This window comes from Pteronotus mesoamericanus, unplaced genomic scaffold (genome assembly GCF_021234165.1).
Source record: "Pteronotus mesoamericanus isolate MK-2021 breed Mesoamerican mustached bat unplaced genomic scaffold, CSHL_Meso_final contig_20, whole genome shotgun sequence".
Classification (NCBI taxonomy): Eukaryota; Metazoa; Chordata; class Mammalia; order Chiroptera; family Mormoopidae; genus Pteronotus; species Pteronotus mesoamericanus.
The window spans coordinates 89,768,513-89,796,316 of record NW_026555085.1 but is presented as its reverse complement, the minus strand read 5'-3'; the positions used below and the strand labels follow the sequence as shown (position 1 = coordinate 89,796,316).

At 40.3% G+C, this 27,804-nt stretch overlaps 1 protein-coding gene across 1 annotated transcript in view; it reads right to left on the bottom strand.

The window, feature by feature from the left end:
• Nucleotides 1–402: 402 nt before the first annotated feature.
• The window catches only part of ZC2HC1B (zinc finger C2HC-type containing 1B), a 34,162-nt gene continuing 6,760 nt past the window's right edge, over nt 403–27,804 (bottom strand). Inside the window, exons 2-7 of the mRNA XM_054568966.1 lie at nt 24,587–24,648; nt 22,154–22,273; nt 21,474–21,612; nt 9,746–9,885; nt 6,349–6,457; nt 403–473 (exon numbers count right to left, since the gene is read on the bottom strand). Coding sequence (XP_054424941.1) covers nt 403–473; nt 6,349–6,457; nt 9,746–9,885; nt 21,474–21,612; nt 22,154–22,273; nt 24,587–24,648 — 641 coding nt within the window. The remainder of the gene's footprint in view (nt 474–6,348; nt 6,458–9,745; nt 9,886–21,473; nt 21,613–22,153; nt 22,274–24,586; nt 24,649–27,804) is intronic.

Below are 27,804 nucleotides of genomic sequence, written 5' to 3'. Positions count from 1 at the left end.
GAGAATGTTAGATAATATAAGCCTCTTTAAATTTTTTACTGTTTTTAACAAATGATTCACAATATGAAACATGTCTCCAGCTTCATACCAACCCTACGCTGTGTCAGTCTTAGGAACTATCTTTTCGGGGGCAATGCCAAAATGAAGAACCATTCCTTCTTCCTGGTAGATCAAGCATCAAACGGAATATCATTTTCAAACGATAGGTCTAGCACAAGAGTAACTCAGTTTGAAGAGCACACATTTTGCTAACCTAACTTAGGGCTTGCCCCTGTTTCCCTTCAGCTTGCTGGCTATGGGGTCATTCCCTTAAAGGCTCAATAACTGTATGTTGCATATTAGATGATCAGCGGCACCTGGATCAGAGTTGAAATCTTTCTTTTCTTACCTGGCCTCTAGGAGTTAATCTTTTTTAGAAGATTTAGTAAATCCTTGTTTGAGTTTTGCTCCAGAAGCAGGGTCCACTGCTAATCCTTTACAGACATAAACAGATTTGTTATTATGTAAAAGCAAACATTAGCAAGAAAAAAAAAAAAAGGATTGTGAAATCCTCACATTGGATCAAAGTCTCTGTTCCATTTTGTTTTGTTCTGTAGCTATAGACAAATACTCCGTTTCTATCCTGGGCCAAATAGTAAAGGAAGCCAGGGCCTGCGGCAGGGTTCCTCTCCCCCTGCCCCCAGCCTCCCCTGACCCGCGGATGGGCCCTTTGGCCGGCCGCCTGCGGGGCTCACCGTGTACACACGCCGGCTCTCGAGGCCTCTCCCCGCCACTGCTCTGGGTCTCAACACGCACCCTGAGGAGTTCACACCTTCCCAATTCTTCAGCGGCTCTCGTGCTCGGAAGGGTCCGAAGAGCCTTGTGAAAGCATGAGACGCCTCCCCCAGCCCCACAGCCCCTCCTCCCAGGTTATCATATGGCAGTGGACTCACTTCACAGATAGGATTCTTCCCTTTGCGTCCAGAAGCTCTCCTAGGTACGGAGAGGTAGAAGTTTATGGACATGGGCACACCCCAGTCTGTTTTAGACCACAGAGTATGAGGCAGGATTCTCAGAGAAACCATTTTTTGTAAAAAGGAAGAAGTCCCCTCTGTCCTAGAGGCCTCGAGGGTTTTATGAAGGGGGAGTAACCAAACCACCCAAGGAAACTGGGAATCAAAGGACATGGGAATAGAAAGAGCTTTAGTGTCATTTATCCGAAGATCTCCAAGTTTTATTTCTTCCAAAGGATCAGCAACTGACCCTCAGATACTCATTACATTTGCTCAACTATGAACCTAGGAGAGGGCGGGGTGGGGGCGGGGTTGATGCTGGTACAGGGAAGCCGCTTAATGGGAGCACCTGGCTGCAGATAGAAAAGCGGAGCACACGCAACGAAGTTACAAAGTGCAGTCCACTGAATATGTGAAGCAGCACAGCTCTAGAACCCAGCACTGAGATCCCATTTTCATGGCGATCTTAGTCTCTCCCTATAGAGGTAGTGGAGCAGCTGATGCTCAGAGGTACCTCCCCCACAAATCAGTCGCCCTTATGTTAAAGCCTTTAATAGCCACCGAGAGAGTGTGATGTTACATGAACTTTGCTGACTAGGCTATAACCTCACTTCCAACCTGAACTATGTATCTCCTTAATGTCAATATTTTTTTGACCCAGTTTCCCCAAAGCAAAGATTAGGTTGGCTCTGCCATTTCTTATTAAATCCCTTGTGCAAGTTGCTTTACCTCTCTGTGCTTCTCCCGTCTATTAACTAGGGATGTGAATAGTCATTTATTCCCTTGTGCGGATTAAGTGAGGAATAATATGTGAAGTGCATAGCAGAGTGTACAATTAAGTATGGACTATTGTCCATGAAGAAGGGAGTTATTTAGTATAGCAAAAAAGTAGACACAATTTACCTGTTCAACATCAGGAAAACAGCTAAATAGAGGACATTGTGTTTTTGTGATAGGATACTATGTTTTTACGAAAACTCTTTTGCCACAGGGAAGTGTTCAAAATTTCTTAGTGAAAAAAATCACCAAGGATGTATACACGGACAATGATCCTAACTTTGATAAAAGGAAAACAGAAAAAAAGAAGGATTATAAATAGAAAAATCTTTGAAAAAATATCAGTGTTAACAACAGTCATGTCGGGATGTGGAATTATGGATGATTTTTTTCTTTAGACTTTTCCTCCATTTTCCATTTTTTTCAGTAAGCATTAATATCTGACATGATAATTTTTGAAAAGCTCTTTCTCAAAACATTCTCACAGGCTACCTTAAAGTGGCCAGACATGAAAAGTCCCTCGGCTGTCGTCACTGCCTGACGTGCACAGCGTCACCGCTTGTGACACGGAGCCCTCCTTGCGCTAGAGCCGGCCTTCCCCCTAAGATTACCTCTCTTCACACCCCAACTCTTCTCTATGCCTTAGCCAAACGGGCCATGTATTTCCCTTGCTTGCCCTCTGCAATTCTCACATTCAGATCTTTGTTCATTCTTTTTGCAACTTTTCTCCACTGGTCAAAATCGAGCTCATCCCAAAAGTTCATTGCAAATGCCTCCACCTCCTTGGAGCTTCCTCTCTTAGGCTGACCCCTCCTCTGTAAACCCTCCTGGTAAAGTTGATCTCTTCAGACCTTTACATCCCATGGTTAAATATTAGTTTACATCCCACTGTTAAATATTGACTGCTATCCTCCTAGACTTTTAAGAATCCACAAGCATAAGGAACAACCATGCATAATAATTATGTGTTGAATGAATCTTCTTAAACATCCATGGCAGTTGTGTACCAAGTTCATGTAACATCACTTGATTCACAATTCAAGCGATGCACAAAAATGCTCTCGTGCATCAGATTCTCTTGCACACGCATTTTTTTCTCGTAAGACTCTAGGATGGTTAAGGATTGTAATTTACACACATGTGACTCTCCTAACTGTGAATTTAGAACGAAATGTTCTAAATGAGAGATGCTAAATGCATATTCCACTCAAGAAAGTTGAAGAATGGAAGCCAGAGTTTTAAGGGGTTAACTACCAGCTAGATGAAAGGACAATAATAGGATTTATGGGAAAGGCAAGGGACACCAAGTGGCCTGAACTGCTGATTATCAATCTAGATATAGCAAAGCTCAACAACAACAATTTTTAAGAGACCATCATATTACAAATAGATTAATACTGACCAAAATAAACAGTGGAGAGTAGATGTGAATCTGATTTACACACTGGCCTGTTTACATTAGCAAAAAGCACTCAGCGCTTTTCTCTGAGCCTTAAACATTTTCTAAAATCCATCCCCCATTCCCAAATACACTTCTGCTTCCTTCCCAGAACAGCTCTGAAGGAAACGTGACTAATTCAAAGGTACACTAACTGCAGTGATTTTTGTTTTAAATGTAAGCAGGCGAGGCCACAGGAAAGAATAAGAAATTAAACAGAAAATGCGTCTTAAGTCCACCCATCTCCTGCACAGGTGGACCATCAACCATCATTGTAAATTGTTTGAGCCTTAGCCAGCCATTCAAGCTAAAACAACGCATGCGTAATCTCTGGTCAGGGCACCCGAAACAATGAAGTCACCCTGATCCAACCATTCTCGTGTGTATTCCTCGGGTTTTTTGTCAACAAAAATTGTCAAAATCTTGGGGGAAAATGCATCTTATATAGCTATACTATATAAATATATCGAAATGCTCTCTCTTAAAGCTAATTAACATAACAATCCTATGCATAGGCCAATAACTGAAGTGAGAAATTATAGAATCAAGATATCTACTTTTTCTCATACAGTTCATTCAAAAAGCATTTACTGAGCACCTCCCATGTTCCACGAGCACTTCTAACAGGTAGGGGCCTAACAGTAAAATAAAAAATAGATAAAATAGACAGATCCATGCCTTCTTAAAACTTACATTCCTTTTTGGGTGGGGGATGGGGGAAACAAATACATATACATTGATAAATGCTATTTTCAAAAATTACAGAGGGAACTGTGGCGGGATTAATTAATTTTAAATATAGAGGTTGGGGTCCTCACTGTGAACGTGACACTCGGCAAAGAACTGGAGGGAGCGAGAGGGTGAGCAGCGCAGGTCGGTGGGGGAGTGTTTTGGTTTTAAGGAGCAGCAGCCAGTGCGAAGGCCCTGGAGCAGGGGTGAGCAGGCCTGTTATGCTCAAGGAATAGCACAGAAGCCACAGGCGCTGGATCAAGAGGAAATAGTGGAAAGTGAGGTCAGGGGGTGGTATGGAACCCAGTGTGAGCCATGGTAAAAACTTTGCCTTCTACTTAGCAACATTTTGGTGGTTCTAAACCACCACCAACCAGTCAAAAGTAAGTATAATACCATTTTGCCTAGATCTACTGGCCTACTAGTCTATTTTCTAATGTATCCAAATGGTGTTTTAATAATGTTCTGCTTAATGTACTCAGAGACCGGACTTCTGAGGCTTCACTTGGGCCTTGCTGCTGATTTTAAAAAATGACCTAGTTCCAGGAAGGAAATTCTTTTCTTATTTTCAACACTACACCTAACATGCTGTCCTCTCCCATTCCTAATCTCTTTCCAAGGTTACTAGACTAGGGAATGAAGGTCCTAGGCTCTGTTGCTGTACTTGGATTTGACTTTGCACATTGTCAGAGTTCTCTAATCCTGATGAATTAAGAAATATTCCCTCTTGGCAAATAAGCTTTGACCTCAAACTCAAAGGAGTGCTTTTTACTGGAAAGGAAGCATTGTAACATATTCTTTGAGAAAATAAGAAAAGCAACCATAAAATAGAAAAACTGTCTTTTTTGAAGGACATTAGTCCTTTTACTTTTTTTAAAAAGCTTGTTAGTGAAAGTTTTACCAAACAAGAGTGTGTGAGTGTGTGTGTGTGTGTGTGTGTGTGTGTGTGTGTGTGTGTGAAATCTAAAGTCTCCCTCATTGTTAAGTTTTCACAGATCAGGAAAAATCTAATGACTTGGGTTTACCAGGCTATGGGGAAATTTTAAAATATTAACTCACTTTTTAGCCCATGATAAGCAACACATGAAGAATTTAAAAACTAATAATAAACTTCCTTGTGCTGTTCATGAACTGTAAGGCTGGCAGTTCTGATGATGCCTCCAAAATAAGACCTCTGGCCAGAGAGGCCACACGGCCACGCACCAATTCGCATTGCTTTCGTAGTACACGCTGATTGGAAAGAGGAATGCCCGCTTACTAATGTAACTCGAAGAAGGGGGAGAGTGTAGCAGGTGTTTAATCCAGCTCTGTTGTTTACACTTGTGTGCTTAGAACAAATAACCAATCTTCTGAGCCTCAGTTTCCCTTTGAACAGATGAAAACGTTTGGAGGACTGCTGTGAGGATTAAATGAAAGGGGTCTGGCATATAGCTGAGTACCGTAATGGTGGTTATGTCTTTGTTATTCAGTTCTAGAAAGAAAACTCTTCCCTTTTTCTTTTTTCCAGCTTTAAGATATAATGGAATAGAACATTGTGTAAATTTAAGATGTACAGTGTGATGATTTGATACACGAATATATTGTGAAATGATTACCACAGTGACGTTAGTTAATACCCATCAGCTCACATAGTTAACTTTTGTGCCTGTGGTTGTGACAGCATTTAAGATTTGCTCTCTTGGCAACTTTCAAGTATGTGACACAGTATTGCTAACTATAGTAACCATGCTGTGCATTAGATCCCCAGAACTTATTCATCATATAATGGGAAGACTGTATCCTCTGACCAACATCTCCCCATTTCTCCCACCCCATCCCCACTGCTGGCAACCATCATTCTATTCTGTTTTTATGAATTTAACTTAGCATAATGGCCTCAATGTCCAATCATGTTGTTAGAGATGGCAGGACTCTCTTCTTTTTTTAATGATTGAATAGCATTTCATTGGGTATGTTATATATAATCTTTATCCATTCATTGGTCAAAGGATATTTAAGTTGTTCTGTATCTTGGCTATTTGAAAAACACTGTAATCAATGTGGGAGTACAGATTGGCTCTCTGAGAGAGTGATTTTACTGTCTTCCCTTATTCTCAACACAGCTGATCAGCTGTTACCTCCCATTCTTTATTTTTTTTTTCAATTTTACTAGTCAGAGAGTGATGGTTCTAGACCCTGCTGCTGTAACTGGGTCTGACTTTGTATTTTGTCAGAGGTATCTAAACCTGATACATCAGGAAATGTTCCCCCTTGGCAAATAAGCTTAAACCTCAAACACACCCTTGTAGCTTTGTATCGGATCATCGGAACATCAGATATCACAGCTTTTGCAGACTGCCCACAAATCCCAAAGCCAACAGTGGTCACCTCTGACCCAGTCCATTGAGAGTTGAGATGCTTACGCTGACTTACCTGGCCTGGTTGGGGCCACTCTTGTAGCCTCGAGGGCCCTGTTCTGTAGCAGAGCTCCCACAGCACTGGTAACAGTAGGTTCTTTTTTGGTACTCATCTGGGCCCTGCCCTAGGGAGAGAGAGAGAAGGAGGGAGGGAGGGAGGGAACAGGTCTCTAACCTCAGGGAGCACACACACAGGCAAAGCTTCCCACTTAACCAGCAGTGATGGGAATCCTATCTGGGGGACCTGCTGCACTTGGGGGGAAGGGGGCGCACACCCCCTGCCCCTCAGGTAGCCGGGGCCCTAACCTCCCTGCTGGGGCTCGAAGCCACCTCAGGGCTTAGGAGCTTTTACCCCATAATCGAGCCTTTAGGGGAATTGTGATATGCTGATCCTGTAAAATTAGCTGTATAGAGACATAAGAAATCGCTTCATGTCAAAAAGGATAGTTATGGAACATTCTAGTTTTTTATTACACTTGAACATGCCTTTGTTTTTAAATACATGAACAGAGAAGAAAAACAGACATTGGCAGGCAGCAAATGTTTTAAACATGGAATTCCAACATCCCCACACTGCACCCCTCCCTCCTGAGTGGCAGGAGCAGAATAGTTACATTAATGCAGCATGAGGAGCCAAACGTTCCTTGCTCGCTCCTCTTTACCCCGCTACCGGGCCCACCGACATCTCCATGGAAACTACATAAAGATAACCTGTTACTCCAAGTGAGAATTCTCACTTGGGCAAGGCTTGCTGTGAGATGATGGCAGGCAGTTCATCCCCAGCCAAACAAACAGAGCTATTTTCAGAGGGTAGAACACTTTTTTAAAGTTGATTTTATTTAAAATAGAAACACATTTCAGCGGTGCTGTTAACAGCCCTTCCAAACTGAAACCAGCCCTCCCTCTCTGCCCCACTTCTGAATAAGCCTCACTATGAGGCCGGGCCCCAGCGTGGCGAGGCTGGCATCGGGAAAACAAGCACGGCTGTTCAGACACACTCGACAGTGAGTTTACTCAGAGAGCAAGCAATTTTTCTTCTGTGTTCCCAATCACCACTTAGCTCTGCAAAACAAGGCAAGGAACGGGGCCAAGTCACTGGTTACAGTCAGGACGGCCAGCTGGCCTCCTTCAGGAATAAAAAGCACTTCCGTAGCTGCTTCCCAGTGCTCCCTTTGGCCCCACTAAACCCCGACTCACTTCGTGAACTGGCCAGAAGAACCGTTCGAAGAAATGTACCGCGCCCTGTACTGCTTTAGAAAGTGGAGGCAGGGTTATACTGAGAAAACCTTTCCAAAGCGAAGTTGAATTCAAGCCCAAAGCAGTCATGTTCCCTCAAAATCGGGGTGTCTTTCCCACCCACAGGAAAGGACTCCCAGAGAGGGGAAGGAGGGTGGGGTGAGGGGGACAGAGGACAGCTGGGGGAACCCCTACGTGAAGGTGCTTCACTTATATTATCTATAGTCCTCCCAATAACTTGGCAAGGTAAGGATGAAAGTGAGTCTCAAAGAATTTAAGTAACTTCTCCAAGTTTACCTGCAGATGGTGATTTATAGAACTGGCAGTCGAACCCTGACTACTGATTGCAGAATCCGGGCTCTTTCTACACTGCACTGCCTCCCATACTATTTCAGGGGTAAAGATTGAATCTCTACAACTATATTTATCATAACCACCCCGCCTGCTCCACCAACACACCTGCCTCCTCCTTCCCGTGCTCCCTTATCTAGATGTACAGTATTATTATCTGCAGAGGCTCTGGAGCTAAAAGCCTTCTTGTCAACCCTTATCCTCTTTTACCCAAAATCCAATCACCTTCTCAGTCCCATCCATTATTCCTTAAACTCTCTCCACACACCTACCCCCATTAGTCTTCTTATTCCAGTCTATGGTTCTTTCCCTGTTGTGTGGCTTTTAACTGGTCTCCTGCCAATCCACCTAGAACACTAATTGCAAGGGCGATCTTTCTAAAAAAAATAATTCCATGTCCCTCCAGCCTATACTGTCAACCAGTCAACACTGCCTGTGGAACGACACACAAGGCTAGTAAAAGACAATTAGACAGAAAAGCCAAGAAGGTCAGAGAGAAGAGGGAGCCGAAGCATAGTAGGCACAGGCGAGACAGGGAGATGGAAGAGGCCTTCCCCAGAACCCTGGGGACCTTACAGTTCCTGCTTCCAGGTCCCTGGGCTGGCTGGCCTCAGATTGCAGGGCATCCATCCACTTAATTCCGCTTCTCCTTTCCGAACCAGCTTGACTTGATGCCTTTCTAGATCTGACCCCGGCCCAGTCTGTCCCATCCCGTCACCCTCCCATAGACAATTGTGCTTTAACCTCCTGAGCTGGGCTCTTCGGGCCACAAGCTGGGCATTTGTGAAAAATGGCCTCCTTAGCCCCAACTCTACACTGCTGAACCCATTTGATATTTGAGGGGGAAATGTTGCTCCTCTTTGAAGCCATCCATGAATCCTAGTGGCTTCTTCCTGGCCTTGTGCTCCTATATATGGAAGCCACCACACGTTACTACTGCATCGTGTCCAAGTCCTCCTCTTCCTCGGAATGACAAACCCTTGATCAGTCAGCACCTAGCACAGTGCTGGACACAGAGAGGACATTCAACGCCTGACGGATATACCAGCGACGGAGCTCGAGGCCATAGGCGTGGGATAAGCAGTTGTTGGAGAGGGTCCCACCCCCATTAAGTACTGGATTTCATGGAAATGCTTCTAAACATTATTTCATACTTTTAAGTGTTCATGCCAATTTAATCTGTTCTTGGTGTCTGAGCCATGTCTCTAAACGAACAGTTTTCATGCTGTGCAGTAAGTTATGTCCCTGGGCGCTGTCATCTGTACAGAGCTGTTTGCTGGCTCTGGTTCCTTCTGTTTTTCTAAATCTATTGTCTTCCTGGGCAAGTGGTCATTTTACTTATTTGTATCTGTAACTGTTGCTTCCCTTTCTCCCCTTTAACTTGCTGAGTCTGTGGCTTTTAGAAAAGGCTGAACACCTTCCTCCCCGGAGCAGAGCACCCGGCCGGAGGGGGGGCCTCCTTGGACAGCCTCTCCCGCCCAGTCCTGCTTCACTTCAGGTTCGCAGTTCTTTCCTGCGTGGTCAAGGCGGATGACCACCGTCGGATAGGCAGTTTTACTGTAACACTACAGAAATACTACTTATATACTCAAGTCTTCATCCTGAGGAGCTACAAACACTATAGAAATAATTGTTCTACAACACCCAAAGGCATGGTAAGCTGGCAACTCAAAAGGAGGCCCCTCCCATGAGGATGAGGCACAGCGATCGGCGGCGGGGATCCTTATATTTCTCAGGATGTGTAACCTAGGGTCCTTATCAAACTTGACCCGCCTGTCCCAGGCAAGCAAGGGCACAAGGGCCAGCACCCAGGGAGGGATGTTTACCTGTGCTCTGGATGCCAGTTTGGCTGCTGTCTGGGCTGGATCAAAGACTCGGCGGGAAGACTGATCCTTGCAGAAATTAATATGCCGACTGGCTGCATTTTCATTAAACCTCCTCATACAATATGGGCACTGAATATAGTCTGAATGTAAAGATAACAACAAAAGACGATGAGCGTTGCAAAAATATTATCTCTTAAATGGACTATAGGAAGTGAAATAAATAGGATATGAACTCTGCTCCAACACAAAAGAACAAGGTCCCAAACGCTGGTGTGAGACAGCCTATTCCAGAAGGGAGGCTTGCAAGGACTCAAACGAAGGACATGAGAGGGAAAATTGTTCTGCTTGCGCACTAATTTCCATTAAGACTGTACCCTTAAAATGTTCACACTAATTAGACCTAGGAACTTCCCAAGTAAATGAATCATTTAGTGGAACTTTATGCAAAAAGCCATCCTGAAATCACAGATTGTTAGTATTGATGATTCCAAAGGGCATTGAAGATTCAAAAGCCCAGGGCACAGTACTGGCTGTGACAGAGGGACACACAAGAGCTATGGAGCTGCTCAGGGAGATAAGACGCTTCAGAACGCGGGTCTCAGGATGGGGTTCGAAGCCAGCGTCACTGGCAGAAAGACACCACTTCTGCAGTGGCTAGATTTTTTTCACTGAACTCTGCAGCGAGGAGGCCACCGTCCCAGGCAGCTCAGTGGGCAGCAGATCCTGTGTGAGTCTGTGGGGAATACCCACTCGTCTCAGCATGGCCCTCGTCTGCGATTACTAGACAATGAGAGAAATGGGAGGTGAGAAAGACGCCAGGTCTTCCTAGAATGTGGAGATGCTCATAGCAAAGCCAGGTTGGACCCCACCCCTCCCTAAAGCAAGCAGAGAGAGATGTGGGGTTTTGTTTTCTTTTAGGTACCTATCCTTAAGGGATGACAGAGTGGATATGAGCAACATAGGAGAATAACTCCCCCGGCCCCGCAACCCCAGAAAGCATCTGAGACAGCGTGGACCTTAACCTCTGCATGGAGGTTTGGGCTGGTCAAAATTCTCACATGTGTGGAAGGTATTTTAAGGCAGTGATGTCTTCAAAGTTAAGAGTCTTTTGAAGGCAACTTTTAAAGTACGTTGGGGAGCTTTCTATTTTAACAAGTCATTTCCTAAAGTGAATACTCATAAAATGCAAGAATTGGAAGAACTTGGAAGGAAATAAAAGATGAGCACTTATCCTAGCTCTTCATTTCGCACCCTGGAAGTCAGCACCTAATTATTAATTCAGTACATATTGAACACCTATTCCGTGCCAGGTGCTGTTCTATACTTGGCCGTTCAACGTGTCTGTAATCAAGGACTAGGCATTCCAATACAGAAGCAAAATTTTCCCACAGTGATAAATTCCTTGAAAAAAAGAAAATAGGGCAGCGTTGGGAAACGGTGGAGGCTCTGCGACCTGCTGGACTGGTTTCAGCCCCAGCCCTTCACTTGCTGTGTGTGAACATGGGCGAGTTACTCAACCTCCTTAAGCTTCAATTTCTCCAGTAACTGCGTATCACCTACTTCATCAGGTTGTTGTGAAAGTTAACTAAAATAATCCGCAGGAGGGCTTGGCAGGGTGGGCGGGGCAGAGCATGCTATTACCATAGGGAAACAAGCCCAGCAAGGTTCTGTTTCCAACCACCAAGCAAGAGCAAAACTGTTTAGAAAAGGTAAAACACAAAGTTCCATGATCATGCAGAGCTCACAATGGTGTAGAAAACCCCCTGGAACTTGGCTCTTGCCTGGGAGTGTATTTCTTCATTTTCACCAGCTGTAAAGTCAAGACCTAGAGCAGCAGCGCGGCTACCATGGACCGACCGGGCCTCGGACACAGGCAACGATTGCAGCAATGACTGTGCTGCTTGCTTAATTTCACTTCGTTCATTCATTGCTGCCCTTCTGTATGTTTGGCACATGGAGACAACCGAGCTGAAGTGTATTTCCCTGCCAACAAAAGCTCAGAGGGGACTGGAGGACTGGGCAAAGGGGCAGACAGTCACCATTCCAGGCGGTGGCGAGGAGGCACCGCGTCCTCCGGGAGCGCCAGGAGGAACATGAAGCCCGGACTTTGGGGGCAGAGAAAGGGAGCCTCAGATCTTCTGAGAACAGAACCAGTATTTCTCAGGAACAATAATCTGAGCACAGCGTGACTGGCTACATGCTCTACTCTCGTTTCAGATTCAATTCTTTATCAATCATAGTGTCACAAAAATCACTAGACTATTTTAATAGATGGTGGTTTTAAGTCTGACTACAAATGGATTTTTTTTTAATCCTTACTCAAGGACACTTTATTCATTGCTTTGAGAGAGAGAGAGAGAGAGAGAGAGAGAGAGAGAGAAACACCGATGTGAGAGAGAAGCTTGGGTTGGTTGCCTTCCGCGGGTGTCCAGACCTTGGATCACGAGCGCTTGGACCCACCACCTTTCCTTACAGGACAATCCTCCAACTGAGCTGCACCAGCCAGGGCAAAATGGATTCTTATGAGGACTATGGGGCGCGGGGGGGGGCGGGGGGGATGGTTAGATCTCATTGAAAAAGAAATAAAAATAGAAAAGCAAGTATCATTTAAAAGTGCAAACATTTTGTTGAGTACCCCTGTCTATGTAACCCTGTGAAATGGTGACCGAATGTCCCAGGCCTCACCGAAAATCCCAGTGATAAATATTTAATATCATTGTACCTATAAACTCTCACAACATCCTGGAAAGTTGAATGGTTGGCAGACTCACTTAACTGAGTAAGACCTAGAATGCATATATACATGTCACAAAAACGGAGTCATGAAACAGGGAATCATGCTGAAAAAAAGAGAAAATTACTTGCAAACTCATGCATGCTAGGCTGTATTCTATATAATTATGGTTACGGTTCTATGCATTTTCTACTATTTAAGCCTGAGAATATATGGGCTAATATAAAATTCCTGAACAATCAAAATAATTTTATACTAATTAAACTGTTCTATTGTATATAATTTTGTTTGGTGCATATGAGAGTACAGAAAATAATTTAATTATGAAACTGTATTTAAGCATGAAACTGATAGAAGCAGAGAAATAATTTTATGTTTGATGAGGTCTTACAAAGGAAATTATTTATTTAAAAAACAATAATCCCCGCATTTTAAGTTCAACATAGAAAATAATAGAAATTCACATGTCTGACATGGTTTCACTTATTCAGCTAAAGAACCATAGGGTAGTAATTCAACTGTAGTTTCTGTTATTGAAATAAAGTATTTCTCATAAGAGATGTTGTTGTTATATGAATCTTGTTGCCAAAGTATTATCAAAATCACAGTCATAGTATCTCTTTCTATGGAACATCTTAAGACAACACATTATTTTAACGACATCTTCATTAGCTCGCAGCAAAAGAAGCACTTACTAAAATTATTATCTAGTAAAGAAGATCAGATGATTTACTTTTCAAATGATTTTTATTTCATGATTATACAGTGGAATTTTGGTTTTTGTTGTTTTTTTACATTCAAAAATAAACTTTGAGAAATAATCTACATGCAATAAAAGCCATCCTTTTTAAATGTCCAGTTCAATTAGTTCTGATGAACGCATACTTTCATGTAACTACCACAATTAAATATAGCACCCAAAAAAGTTCCCTTGTGCACCTTTCAGTCAATAACCCCAGTCTCAAGCAACCAAAGATGTATTTTCATGTCACTAAAGGTGTTATAATTCATTTAATAGAACAACCATGATGTTTCACGTGTAGTAGAAATTTCTTACTGTTGAATTGTGTTCCATTTTAGAAATATTCCACAATTTGTTTATCCATTCACTTGTTGATGAACATTTTCAGAATGTTTACAGTTTATGCTGTATAAAGTTGCTATGACCATTAATTTTACAAGGCTATGTTTTGAGTTTTTTGCATTAATACTTTGGATTGGAGTTGCTGTATAGTTAAGTCTATGTTTAAGAAAATATCAGTGCAAAGTGCCTGTACTACTTTATATTCCCATGAGAGGTGTATGAGATTTGCCCATTACTCCACATCTAACCATCATTTATATCGTCAGTCTTTAATTTTAGCCATTCAAGTGGATATGTAGTGGTAGTGCATTGTGGTTTTAATTTACACTTCCCTGACAAAAATAATATTGAATATCTGTTAATGTGCTTTTGTTCATTATTTTTTTGTTTTTTTGTTTTTTTAATTTAATTTTATTTTTTCAAATACATTTGTCTCTGCCTCCCCCCCCCCACCACTTTCCCTTGCCCCCTCCCTCCTTCCCTCCCTCAGCTCTTCCCCTTTGGTTTTGTCCATGAGTCCTTGCTATATGTTCCTTGACTTTCCCCTTCCCTTCCCTTTCCCTGCCCCCCCCTTCCCTCTTGTCTCTCTTGATTTCTTTTCCTTTCAGTGTTGCTGGTCTTATTTTCCTTGCATCTTTGTATTGTTCATTATTTTTTGATGTGTTGGTTCAAATATATCTCTTGCCTTTTCCCTCTTGGTTTGTTTGTCTTATTATTGAGTTGTATGAGTTCTTTATATATTCTCGATGCGAGTCCTTTGACAGATACATATATTATAAATATTTGCGGCTTACCTTTGCATTCTCTTAATGGTATCTCTCAAGACTACAATTTTTAATTTTGGTGATGCCCAATTTATCAATTTTCTTTAAAAAAAGTTTTGGTGTCTAAGAAATCTTGACCCTGAGATCAAAGATTTTTTTTCTAGGAATTTTATAGTTGTTGGAATTGTGTTAGGTCAATGATCCATTCTGAGTTAATTTTTGTACATGGTATAAGGGTCAAGGTCCATTTTTCCCATATTGATATCCAGCTATTCCAGCATCATTTGTTAATAATACTTTCCTTTTCCACATTGAATTATGTTTGCCAAAAAGGTAGGGGAGGAGGCGTTTATATCTAGATTCCCTTTTATGTTCAATCGATACACCAATTGCAAATTGTAATGATCACTGTAACTTTATAGTATATCTTGACATAAGGTAGTCTAAGTTCTCCAATTGTATTCTTTTTCACAAACTGTCTTGGCTATTCAGACCCTTTGAATTTCCATGTAATTTTAGAATCAGCCAGTCAATTCCTACTTGGAAAAGAAAACTTGCAGGGATTTTTATTGGAATCACCCCAAGGTCCCAGATCAATATGAACAGAACTGACATCAAAACAAAATACTGAATCATCCAAACCATGAAAATGGGAAATCTCTACATACTTTCTGTTCCCCTTTGAGCTCTTGCTAAGCAACATTATAAGGTTTTCATTTTACAGGTCTAACATTTTAAAAAATATGTATCTAAGTATTTAATTTTTTTAATATTATTATAGGGTGGTATTTTTAATTTCATTTTTCAATTGTGTGTGCCTAGAATATGGAAACACACTCAGGTGTGTATATTTACCTTATATCCTGAGAGCTTGTTAATTCACTTTAATTTCAGTGGCTTTTTTTGTATTTTCCAAAGATTTTCTACATTTACCTGTTCATGATTTTGTTGTCTGTGAATAAAGATAGTTTTATTTCTTCCTTTTCAGTCTTTAAATGATACGTGTATATATCATTTATATCTAGTATATTTTTATGAATTATATATATATAATTTTTCCCTTGTTACACCGGGTACTATCTTCAGTACAGTGTTGCAGAGAAGTGACATTAAAGGACATTCTTTTTTTTTTCCATTTCTCAGTAAGAAAGTGTTCAGCTTTCACCATTAAACGTGATGTTAGCTATAGATTTTCAAAGACGTCTTTTATTAAGGAAGTTTCCTTCTATTTCTACCTAAGTACTGTTTTAAACATTTATGGGTATTACATTTTGCCATAGGCTTTGCCTGTATCTATTGAGATGATCATGTGCTTTTAAAAATAAAAATATTTTAAAATATTTTAACAAAATTAATGCGATGAATTGCATTTACTATTATCTTGTGTGTAATGTGCTGTTGAGTCAGTTCTGACTTCTGGTGACCCTCTGATGAGGGAGGTCCACAATATCCTGTCCCCTGTAGCCCTGCTGAGCTCCTATAGGCTCATACCTACAGCTTCTTTTATGGTATCAGCTCAGCTCCTATTTGGTCTTCCTCTTTTCCTGCTGCCTTCTATTTTTCACCAGCATTTTGTCTTTTCCAAAGAGCCCTGCCTTCCTATGATGTGCCCAAAGTAGGACAACTTCAGTCTTGTCATGTTTGCCTCCACTGGTATTTCAGGCTTAATTTGCCCTGGAACCCACCTGCTCACCTTTCTTGTGGTCCAGGGGACCCATACAGCTCTCTTCCAAAACCGCATTTCAAATGAATCCATTTTTGTCCTATCAGTCTCTTCACTAAACAACGTTCATATTTATACATAGTAACTGAGAATATGAGAGTGTAGATGATCTTAGTCTTGGTCTCTAAAAACATCTTTGCTCTGGGCGATCCTTTCTAATTCTTCCATTGCTGCCTCTCTGAGTCTCTGGCCTTCTCTAAATTTCTCAGCTGCAGCGTCCACTTGAATCGATGACTGAGCCAAGGTAAGCAAAATCTTTATTTCATTATCTATGCGATGTCTTTGTTAAAGTTGTGTATTTCTTCTGTGGTCATGATTTTTGTCTTCTTGATGTTTAAATGCAGTTCTGCTTTGGCACTTCTTTCACTTTCGTCAGCAGTTGTTTCAAATCATTAAGACTTTCTGCCAGTAAGATGGTATTATCTGCACATCTTAAGTTATTGATATTTCTCCCACCAACTTTTCACTCCTCCTTTCTGAGCCTAGCCCAGTTTTTTATATATGCTCCGTGTACAGAGTAAATAAATAGGGAGATAAAATGCACCCTAGTTTGACGCCTTTGGCAATAGGAAACTATTTTCTTCCTCTACTTAAAACTATATTCTTCCCCCTAGTTAATTTAGGTGTAATTTGTTCTTTTTTTTTTTTTTTTTTTTTACCTTTTTAAAGAGAAAATTTTAGGTAATTGACTTAAAGCTTTTTACTTTTCCAATATAAGCATTAAAGCTATAAAGTTCCTTCCAGTCATTGATTTAGCTGAATCCCACAAATGTTGATATGTTTTCTATTACCATTCAGTTCAAAATATTTTCTAATTACTATAGTGATTTCTTTTTAGATCCGTGGGTTTTTTAGAAATGAGTTGTTAATTTCCAGATATTCAGGAGTTTTCTAGGTATATTTTCATCATTAATTATTTTTATTTTATTTATTTTTATTGTACTTTTTGTTACCATTTATCCCCCTTATACCCGCTTCCACTTCCACCCATGCCCTCCCCACTCGCACAATCACCACACCGCTGTCCATGTCCAGGAGCCCTTTTTCTTACTCCAATATGGTCAAATAACACAGTCTGTATGATTTTATCCTTTTAGATTTAATTCTTTCACTTTTTTTAGTATTGTTCAATTACAGTTGTCCCAGTTTCCCCCGCACTGCCCCCCTCTGTCCTGTCCGCCCCACACGCCCACTCTCTCAGCCACTCCCCGCGCTGTTGCCCATCACCGCAGGCCCTTTATGCATGTTCCTTGACTAGACCCTTCACCTTCTTTCCCCCGTTATCCCTCTACCCCCAACCCTCTGGTCACTGTTTCTTTTAATCCTTTTAGACCCACTTTGTGGTCCTGCACACTGTCTATGGGTGAATGTTCTATATGTACTTGAGGAAAATTATATTCTGCTCTTCCTGTGCGTCACATTGTGGTTATAGATGTCAGTTGGGTCAAACTGGTTGATACTGCTGTTCAAGTTTTCTATTATCCCTACTGATTTTCCTGCTGCTTATTTCATCAGTTATTAAAAGGTCAATGATAAAATCTATAATTGTAAAATTGTCTGCTTCTCCTCCCGGTTTTGCCAGTTCTGTTTCATGTTCTTGGAAACTCTATTACTAGGTACATAAACATTTAGGACTCATGGTCTTCTTGAGGAATATACCTTTTAATCATTTTTTCTGCTAATAATACTTGCCCTGAAGTTTACGTTGCCTGATACTAACATTAGCCACTGCAGTGTTATGATTATTATTTGATGTATATCTTTTCCATGTTTTAAACATGCCAGTCAAAGGTCATTTGCTGAAAAAACATGCTGGTGTTTATTTCTCTTTTTTCCTTTTAATCTAAGAGGAAAGGCACAAATCATAAATGTATGGCTCTATGAAATATTCACAAACAGCACACAGCCATGTAACCAGTCCAGATTAAGATACAGAATGTCCCTAACAGTCTCCCGTGTGTCCTCTTCTGGTCATCCCCACCTCTTCAAGAAAACTACAATCTGACTTCTCAACTGAGATTCAGATTTGAACATGCTAAGAAATTGAGTCTCCAATCAGCTGTTCCTTAGCAAGTTCAGTGCCTCTCCTGGCCCATGGAGCTACCGATTCGTTCTGTCACTTGCCCAGTCCACTTGTTTGGGTCTTTATATTTAAAATGAATTTCTTGTAGAAGCATATAATCGGACCTTGCTTTATTATTCAGTTGGACGATCTCTGTCTTTCATCTAAGTTTTAGGTCATGTCTATGCAACTATCCATGTAATTAGATTTAAGTCTACCATCTAGCTATTTTTCTTTATCCCATCTGTTTTCTGTTCCTTTTTTCCTATCTTCTTTTGTGAATGATTTTCTTTTCATTTTATTTCCACTCCAGATATTGTCATATTAGCTATATGTCAATATTTTGGGGGTGTTCAGGGTTTATAATAGGCATCTTTACAATATAATGCTCTACCTTCAAATAATACTATGTCTAGTCATGTATAATGTGAACCTTTAAACAATATACGAGGTCTTTCTGGAAAAAATCCTGCCATTTTTAATATAATGAGAATGGTTTGCACAACACCTATGTAACTTGGCAGCCAACGAGAGTGGACTGGAATATGCAGGTGTGAACAATGACTACTTCACTATACTGGCCAGGGGGGGCAGTAGGTGTCATAGAGTGAGCATGTGTACTGTGTGGCCATCACATTCAAAATGACTGAGCAAGCTGTAGAACAAAGCATCTACAACAAATTTTGTGTTAAGCTTGAACATTCCTCCTCAGAAACTATTCAGATGATTCAGAAGGTTTTCAGGGACGATGCAATGAGTACAGTGCAAATAAAATTGTGGCACAAACACTTCAACGATGGTTGAGAATATGCTGAAAGTGATCCACGTTCTGGAAGGCCTGCAACAGGCAGAACACCTGAGGATGTTGAATATGGACAAAGCTGATCTGGGGATTCCAGAAACTACTATGTCTGAGGATTTTGATGCAGGATCTTGGGATGAAATGTGCTGTGGGCAAAATTCATTCCATGGCTCCTGCTACCACAACAGAAGGAACGTCGAGCTGCAGTTGCTAATGACTTGATTCAAACCACTACCAATGAAACAGATTTCCTCAAGAAGGTCATAACTGTAGATGAGTTCCCAAGGTGCCTACTTTGAAGGGGACTAAGGCGTCATTTTCCTATGTACCACATTTCTTGTATCTTGTATCTTCTTTAATAAATGTCTCTATTTTTCACAGTACATGGCTGGATGTGGTCTGGACAGGTCAATGTCCATTTTCCTCAACCTTGCCCTACTGTTTTCATACATTTCACTTTCACATGTTATAATCCCTTCAATATGCTATTATTTATGCTTAAATAGTCCATTACAACCCTCAGCTAACATTATATTCAATGGAAAACAAGAAATGGATGTCTACTTTTGCCAGTGTTATTTAACATAGTATTGGAAGTCCTAGCCATAAGATTAAGACACAAGAAATAAAAGGCATACAAATTGGAGAGAAAGAAGTAAAATTATCTCTATTCACAAAGACATAATCTTGTATGTAGAAAACCCTAAGATTCCACACCAGAAAAAAAAAACCCCAAAAAACAAACACCTGTTCACGTTAATAAACAAATTTCAGTATACAAAATCAACACAAAAATCAATTCTATTTCTATACATTAGCAATGAACAATCTAAAAAGAAAGTTAACAATTCTATTTACAATAACATCAAAAAGAATAAAATACTTAGGAATAAATTTAACCAAGGGTGTGAAAGACACATGCAGTGAATCTATAAAACATTGCCAACAGAAATTAAAGAAAATGTAAATAAATGGAAAGACATCACATGTTCATGGAATGGATGACAATATGGTTAAGATGACAATAGCACCTGAACAATGTAATCCCTATAAAAACTACCATGGCATTTTTAGAAATTAAAAAAAAAATTCTAAAAATTCATATGAAATCTCAAAGTTTGCCAAATAGCCAAAACAATCTTGGGGAACTCACACTTCCTGCTTTTAAAACTTACTACAAAGCTATGCTAATAAAAACAGTGTGGTACTACCATAAGAGAGGCAGACGTATAGACAAATGGAATAGCATAGAGATCCCAGAAGCAAACCCTCTCATGTATGGCCAATTGATTTTTGATAAAGGTGCCAAGATCATTCAATGGGGAAAGAATAGTCTTTTAAACAATTAGTGCTGAGGAGACTAGATAATCACATGTAATACTAGATATCCAACTTTCAATAAAGTTGGGATCTTACTTTACACCACATACAAAAATTAACTCAACCCGATCAAAGATCTAAGCGTAAGAGCTAAAACTATGAAACTCTTAGAAGAAAACATGGGGGAAAGGCTTCAGGACATGGAATTATGTGATGATTTTTTGGGGGTTTGACACCAACAGCTAGAAAACGAGAAAGATTAATTGGATTGGACTTTTATCAAAATTAAAACCTTTTTTGTATTAAAAGTTACCATCAAGAGAGTGAAAAGACACACCAAATGGGAGAAAATATTGGAAAATCCTGTATCTGAGAAAGGATTAATATCAATACTAATCTAATCAGGCTTCTGGCCTTAATTTCCAATTTACAGAAAGATGGGGGATAGAAGAACAAGTTAAACACTAATATGACTGAAAAAAAGAGCCAACTCTAGAACATGAGAAATGCTAAAATGTAATTGGCCTGGTAGAGGTGTTGTGCAGGATTAGAAGAGACTAAACAGACAACAACAGACAATACATGAACCTCGACTAAGTCTTGGATTGTGGTGCGGGGAAGAGGAGAGAGCGTTAAAAGATATTAAGATAATTGAGAAAATGTGAGCCTATATGTTAAGTGCAGTAATAGTATTGTGGTTATGCAGGAAAGTGTACTTATATTAACAAATGCATACTGACATATTGAAAGTGTTATACATTTTGAAACTTACTATTAAATAATAAGTTTAGTGTAAAAAAAGCTGTGGGACACTAAATGTCACAACTTAAAGTGGTTAAAATGGTGAAGTTTTAACTTCATATTATGGGAATTATATCTCAAAAAATAAAAGTGAAAAAGAGCTGTAGGTTGCTGCCACCGGGGAGCTACCGCAGAGCTGCTTCAATGGCTCCGCACGGCGCCCTCTCACCAGCCTCGATGCCATGCATCTCCTGCGGTTATGCGACGCCATGACACCGGGTGTGGCGGTGTTCTCATACTGAGATAGAGTCAGAAGGGAGCACAGAATCCTTAGGCACAAGTGAAAGAAAAGTACGAATTTATCATAAAATTACTTTTATAAAATTTAATTGCTATTGTTAGTTTTAGAGTGTACAGGAGGAATGGTTGCTTGGCCAAAAATCAAGCACCGCCTCCACTGGTTGAGAAGGTCAAAAGCAAACCAAAGTGGCCACACACCTGGGTTGATGGACGGAGGCGGAGGAGGTGGGAGAGGCCGGCCTTCCTTAATGGCTAGGGTGCACTGTTTTGCTGATCGAATTGCATTAATGAAGTCTTCATGTTGTTGTCTCCAGTTAGCTTTCCTCACGGGGGGAGGCTATAAAAAAATAAAATAAAACCGACAGATGCTAACCTATACAATTTATTTCTCCATTATAATTTTTTTTTTCAGCTGGGATTTGGATTTCCAGGAAACAGGACTGAGAAAATTTGGAAAGGAAAGGAGAATTTGTTTTTTCAGAAGTACTGAAAGAGGTTTGGAAAATACAGTAATAAAATTCACAAGTGACAGTAGTGAGGGAAAACACAAACTAATAATCAGAAAAAAAAAGAAACTACAAAAATTTAAAGAAGATTTAAATGTAAGATTAAAAGTGACTTCCTTCCAAGTTAATTGCTAGATTTAATGCTACTCTAATGAAAGTATAAACAAGATTCTTTTTTGCCACATCTGGAAAGTATCTGAAATACATTTGGAAATCTTAGTGAGCATGATTAAAAAGAAAACAGTAAAGGTGGATTATACTTACATGACATTACACTGCTCTATCAAGTAAAAATGAAGCCAGAGAGCCAGAAAGAGGCTTTAACGTACTTAAGGATGTAATCAAGAACAATAAGGAAGATACTGATAATACCTTGGATTGAGGAGTGGTCCTCACAGTGAAAATGTCAGTGCCCTGCAATCTTTGTTTCAAGGAATTGAAAGGTTTACGTTTTTTGTTGAAGAGTTTTTTACATATTGGTCCATGCCTTTCCTAGAAAAGAAAGAACATGGATTAAAAGTTTTTTAAATGTACAATCACCGAGTTTGTAACGCTGCAGTGTACTCAGGCAGCTCCCACTACAGTGACTGAGTTGCACCTTCAGAGCCAAGTTCATTCTCTAACTCTCAAATCACAGCAGAGCAAATCCATCTGGCTCCCCTCACCCATGTTACACATAACTAGATATTATGTTTGGTCAAGGTCAAAGAAAGGCCTCCAGAGCTAGAGAGACTTCCTTCAAATTTGGTTTTATACATTTAACTACACCACTTGGGCTGTATGAACGGTCTTAAGCATTAAATAATGTTGAAAAGACAAACTTTGTAGTTGAAACTGAAATAAATATTCCTGATAATTGAGCTGTTTTTAGTTACTCACTGAAACCAACAAAGTTTTGTTGACTACTTCTTCTATTCTGTTTCCTGCCTTCACTGTTACTGAATTTCAAAAGCAAGTCATCCAGTAATAAAACAGGAAATTTGAGTCCCAACAACTTTAATATTCAGTTTTACCATTCTTTTGAAATAGCCCTTTGCATAGAGCAAGGGGAAACGTAGTTTCCTATCAATAGAACCTTCTCAGAAAAACACTTCTTACCATTTAGTATTTCAAAATTAGTTTAAATGGGCCACTTTTCTACATACAGCAAATTAAACCACTTAACTCCTGAATAGGAGCAGAGTGGTTTCAAAGAAATAGCTGAGAACATCTGCAAAAGACAACTGGAACAACCATAAAATAAATGAAGAACACACCAGTTCCATTTAACTTATAAAGACATTTTCCTTGAATTTACCCAAACATTCCACGTGATTAGTGAAGTCATTTATTTCAGAACAAACCTAAGCTTATCATATTCAATTTAAAAATATTACAGTATTTGTAAGACATTCAGCAGGGAAAGCATTCTTTATTCCAACCAGGAGTCCTTAGCATTTCTGGTATAAAAACCAGGGAACCAACACATATTGCTCTACCCATGTACCAGCTTTATGAAGTCTGTTACTGCACCACCATGAGATTATACCAACATCTTTGCCTTCCACTCTAAATCCCCTTCCTTGGTGGATATGACACTCATAACAGCTATCACTTACATGGTTGCTTTGTGCAGACCCAACAAAATACAAGCGCTATGAAAATCACCGTACCTGTCTATAAACAAGCCATATCTTTTTAAACTAAGGAAAAGAGAGATAGCAGATCCGTTGATCAGATGCTCTCTGTAGTCTAGAGATAGGCCTAGGAAATAAAACTCAAGAAGACCCAAGACGCACTTCACACTTAGTGATCCCTCTCAGAGGGCACCTCGTGGGTCTCAAACCTTTTCCCATGGGCGTGGCCTGGGCTGGCCAGGCAAGGGCCGCGCTCTGGGGGCTGCCAGGCCACCGGGCCCTGAGAGTTTCCCTTCCAGATTCAGGAAGCTCTGGCTGCAGTTAATTAAAATAACAGACACTTTGTTTTTGAAATTCCCTAGAGAAATAAAACCTACAACTACAACCTCATTTTGTAGTCTTCTGCCTCAAATGCAGTCAGGTCTGTAGTCCAAATCCTGGTAGCTCCGTGTGAGTCTCCGTGATCTAAAATGTCCCCACTAACAACTGAATTATCATCATTTTTTTAAAATCATTTTTTCTTGGGAATATTTTTATAACTTGGGGGTCTAATACCTGTTTGATTCCCTAACATTGAAATAAATAAGGCTTTATTTCACTTCATAGGCATCAATCAGGAAACATGATATGCAGTTAGCTTGAAATTAGTTTAACAATTAAATCTTGGAAAAGGCCTCACATCCATTTTGTTCAAATTACACAAAACCCCTGAAATTGGAGGTTTCTGTCTGTATACGTGGCAAAGCAGGAAACAGAGGGAGGTTAAAGGACTTGTCAGAATTAGTGACAAATTTGAGGCTAAAAGCCAAGTTTCCAGATGCTCTAAATTCAATGTTCATTCCTCTTGACTAGCTAATTTCCCTGGTGCTTTGGCCTTAAAATTTGGATTTCTGATGCTTATAGAAAAGGCGAAAGAGCCAAAAGCTCTCAAGAGACAATCGGCTGTGCCAAGATGCTTTCATCTGGCATTCTTTCCGTTCAGGGACCCAGTTTAAGGGGCTCCTCTATGAATGGGGCAGCATCGGGCAGCCTTGGTGTCCTCCCGGCCTGCCAGCCATAGGTTATGCACTGCTCTTCCCTTGCTTTCCCTCCACATCTGTCTTTAATCTTTGCCACTGCGGCCTCCTCACTAACTTGACAGTTCATTTAACTCCAATGAAACACATCTACAAAATGTCTTTATGTTTACCAGAACATCTGCTGCAAAGCGTCTTCCACAGACTTCACAGGGAAATAATTCCTGATTGCCATCTGTATAAGATCCAAGAGCACATTATGTTAGTTTCATGGAATTGCCTGCCTGAGAAGAAATGACTAACTGGAGACCTCAATAGCTTGATATCCTCACTCTTTATTTTTTTTTTCCCTCCCCACCAACTACTTCCTTCGCCTAGAAAGATCCTCTGTAAACTCACCCGTGTTTTTCTCTCACTTCACGAAACAGGTAAATTCCGTATCCTTCAGGCCACCAGTATATAGTTATAATGATTTAACATTTAATATAGTCTTAAATAAAGCACCTAATAGCTTTGCTTTAGACATAAGTACAAAGTTAATACCTTAGTATGAAGTCATAAATAATCCAATGGCGATGTCTTGACGGTTGCTACTAGAACGGAAGGTGTATGTGTGTGCTAAGTGAAAGTGTGCCCATTTATCAGGGACTGCATGAAAAGGTCGCCTAATCATTGGATTCAAGGTAAACTTTCCTGGGAATGGCTTTCTCTCTCCTGATAAACTCTCTTTGCTGTAAAAAAACTCCTACCTGTGAGGAAGGAAGTAGGAGAGACTGACAAAATGGACCAAGTAAACTGGTGGACATTTTTTTTTTTAATCCTCACCCGAGGATATGTTTTTATTGATGGTGGTGGGGTGGCAAGTAGAGAAATAGAGAGAGAGAGAGAGAAACATCAATCGGTTGCCTCAACCATGCATCTTAACTGGGGTTGAACTGGCAACGTAGGTTTGAACCTGCGACCTAAGTATGTGCAATGACTGGGAATCAAACCTGTAACCTTTTGGTATATTGGTCAATGCTCCAACCAACTGAGCCCCCCTGCGAGAGCAGAACTGGTAGACTTTCATAGAAATCAGGAAAGAGGTGCCATTACCATGAAGAAGCATATGAGAGCAATGAACATCATCCTAGGGATCGTGTTCAGGGTCAGACCTCCTGATGGGGACCGTGAATAATATTCTGTACTGGTATTTTAAATGCAGTGGTGAATGAGTGAAGGATTATAATCATAATATGTTTAACTACTAGCTGTTGTTTCTATTTTAATATTTAACCATATAAGTATTTTAAAAGTTAAATGAGAAATAAACGCAATATAAAAGGAAAAAAAAGCTGAAACCGTGCCCACCATGTCCCAGCGCCTCAGAGTACCTGACCCATAGTAAAATGCTCAATAAATACTTGCTGGATGCATGGGCCAAACAAGAATTGAGTTTCTACCACAGGACCAATCATTCATTCGATAAATATCTGCTACATGCAACTCTGTGGGGATACTGAGAGAAACCATACGTGGGTCCAGCATAGGAAAGGAAAGTATGCACATAAATTAAGTGAAGTTAGAGACGTGTCACGAGAAAAGGAAAACATTATGGAATTCTGAAAGAAAAAAAGAGTTCACTTCATATTACTTCCTTTCTGTTCATCTGGAGTTGAGTATATAAAGATTTAAAAAGCAGTTTGATCATGGAGGAGACTTTATATTAGAATAAAAATCTGGGCTTTTTTTCTATAAACAAGGGGAGCAATCAGAAACATTGAATAGGACCCCCTGGCTGGGTGGCTCAGATGGTTGGAGTATTGTCCTGTACACCAAAAGTTTGTGGGTTTGATTCCTGGTCGGGGCACATATCTAGGCTGTGGGTTCGATCCCCTCATTGGGGCACATAAGGGAGGTAACCAATTTCTCTCTCTCTCTAAAATCAGTAAACATGTGCTCAGGTAAGGATTTAAAAATTTAAAAAAAAAAAAAAGCAAACAATGAGTAGGAAGAACCTGAACTGCAGAAGGCTCATGTGACAGGAGGCAGGAGGGATGAATGGTTGGTGGGAAGAAAAGATAGGATTTTAGTTAAAAAGGTAAAGTTGTAGTCCTGATATGGAAAGGAAAGAGGAAACGGAAGTTGCTGAGGTCAAAGAATTGACAACATGACTAGATTAGTGGGGAATCAGGGAGCCAGGCGGTGGCAGAGAGAGCATGCCCCAGGACAGGGAAGATGGTAGGGCTGTGGATAGTAAAGGAGAATTTGAAAAGTAGGGCCCTCTTAGTTAGAAAAATGACCTCAGCTTTGGAAATACTGAGTTTGAAAAGGAGTCAGCCAGCCAGCAGGATGGAAAGGAGGGAGGTCAGGGCTAGAGACACAGATGGAGGCTTTGTTTGGAGAGTGATGTAAAGGCATGATACTGCCAGAGAAGAGGTCGTGGAAAGAGAAGTACAGGGATGATCTCGAGGGAACTCCGTACTTAAGGGCCAAGAAGATGATGATGATAAGCCAAAAGGAGAAGCAGGAGAGAACAGGGTCATGGAAACCAAGGGAAGACAGTTTTAAAAAGGAAGGCCTGATTAACAGGAATCAGATGGTAGCTCATTACACACATTGTTGATTTAAATAATTTCTTCTCACATCTGCCAGATGGTATTGTATTTGTAACACAGGTTATCCATTACAGCATACAGAAATACCACTTATCCTCTCTGTTCTGTGGCCTCTAGCTCTGTAAAACAGGGTCGTTTTTTGTTGTTTTTTTTTTTTTAGCAACGATAGCCTACTCCTCCACATACTTGCTTGTTAACAAAAACTACTCATTCTAATTATAAAACTGCTGCTTCGTCTAAAACACTAATGAAGATTTATTGTATAAATATTACTTTAACATTTTATACTGTTTTCCTGTTCCCCAAATGCTTTTCCTATGTAATCTCATGTGCTAATCACAGCAATCCTATGAGGCAGGGCTGGTATTATTATCATCATCATTATTATTATTAGATAAGAAAACAGGTTCAAGTTTAGGTGATTTCTCTAAGATCACAGGTAATAAGTGTAACACTGACACTTGAACCTGATGCAAGTACTAAGACTATTTATTCAACTGTCACCATAAATACAGGGTCTGGTAGGAGTGACGCCTGGGTAAGTGTATTTGGTGGGGTAATAATATAGGTATAATAATTTATAGTTTTAATTTGAACATTTCACCTAAGATTTCATATAGTATGTTTAAGTGTGACATTGTTATGTTACAGAATTATATGCTTATGACTTACAATAAAAGATTTTGTCATAAAAAAAAGGTGTGCTATTTGTGCTGGGCCCTGTGTATGTCAGTACTAACCTGCAAAACAAATGAGTAGTCTCTGGAGAGACAATAGACTTTGGCTGAAGTCAG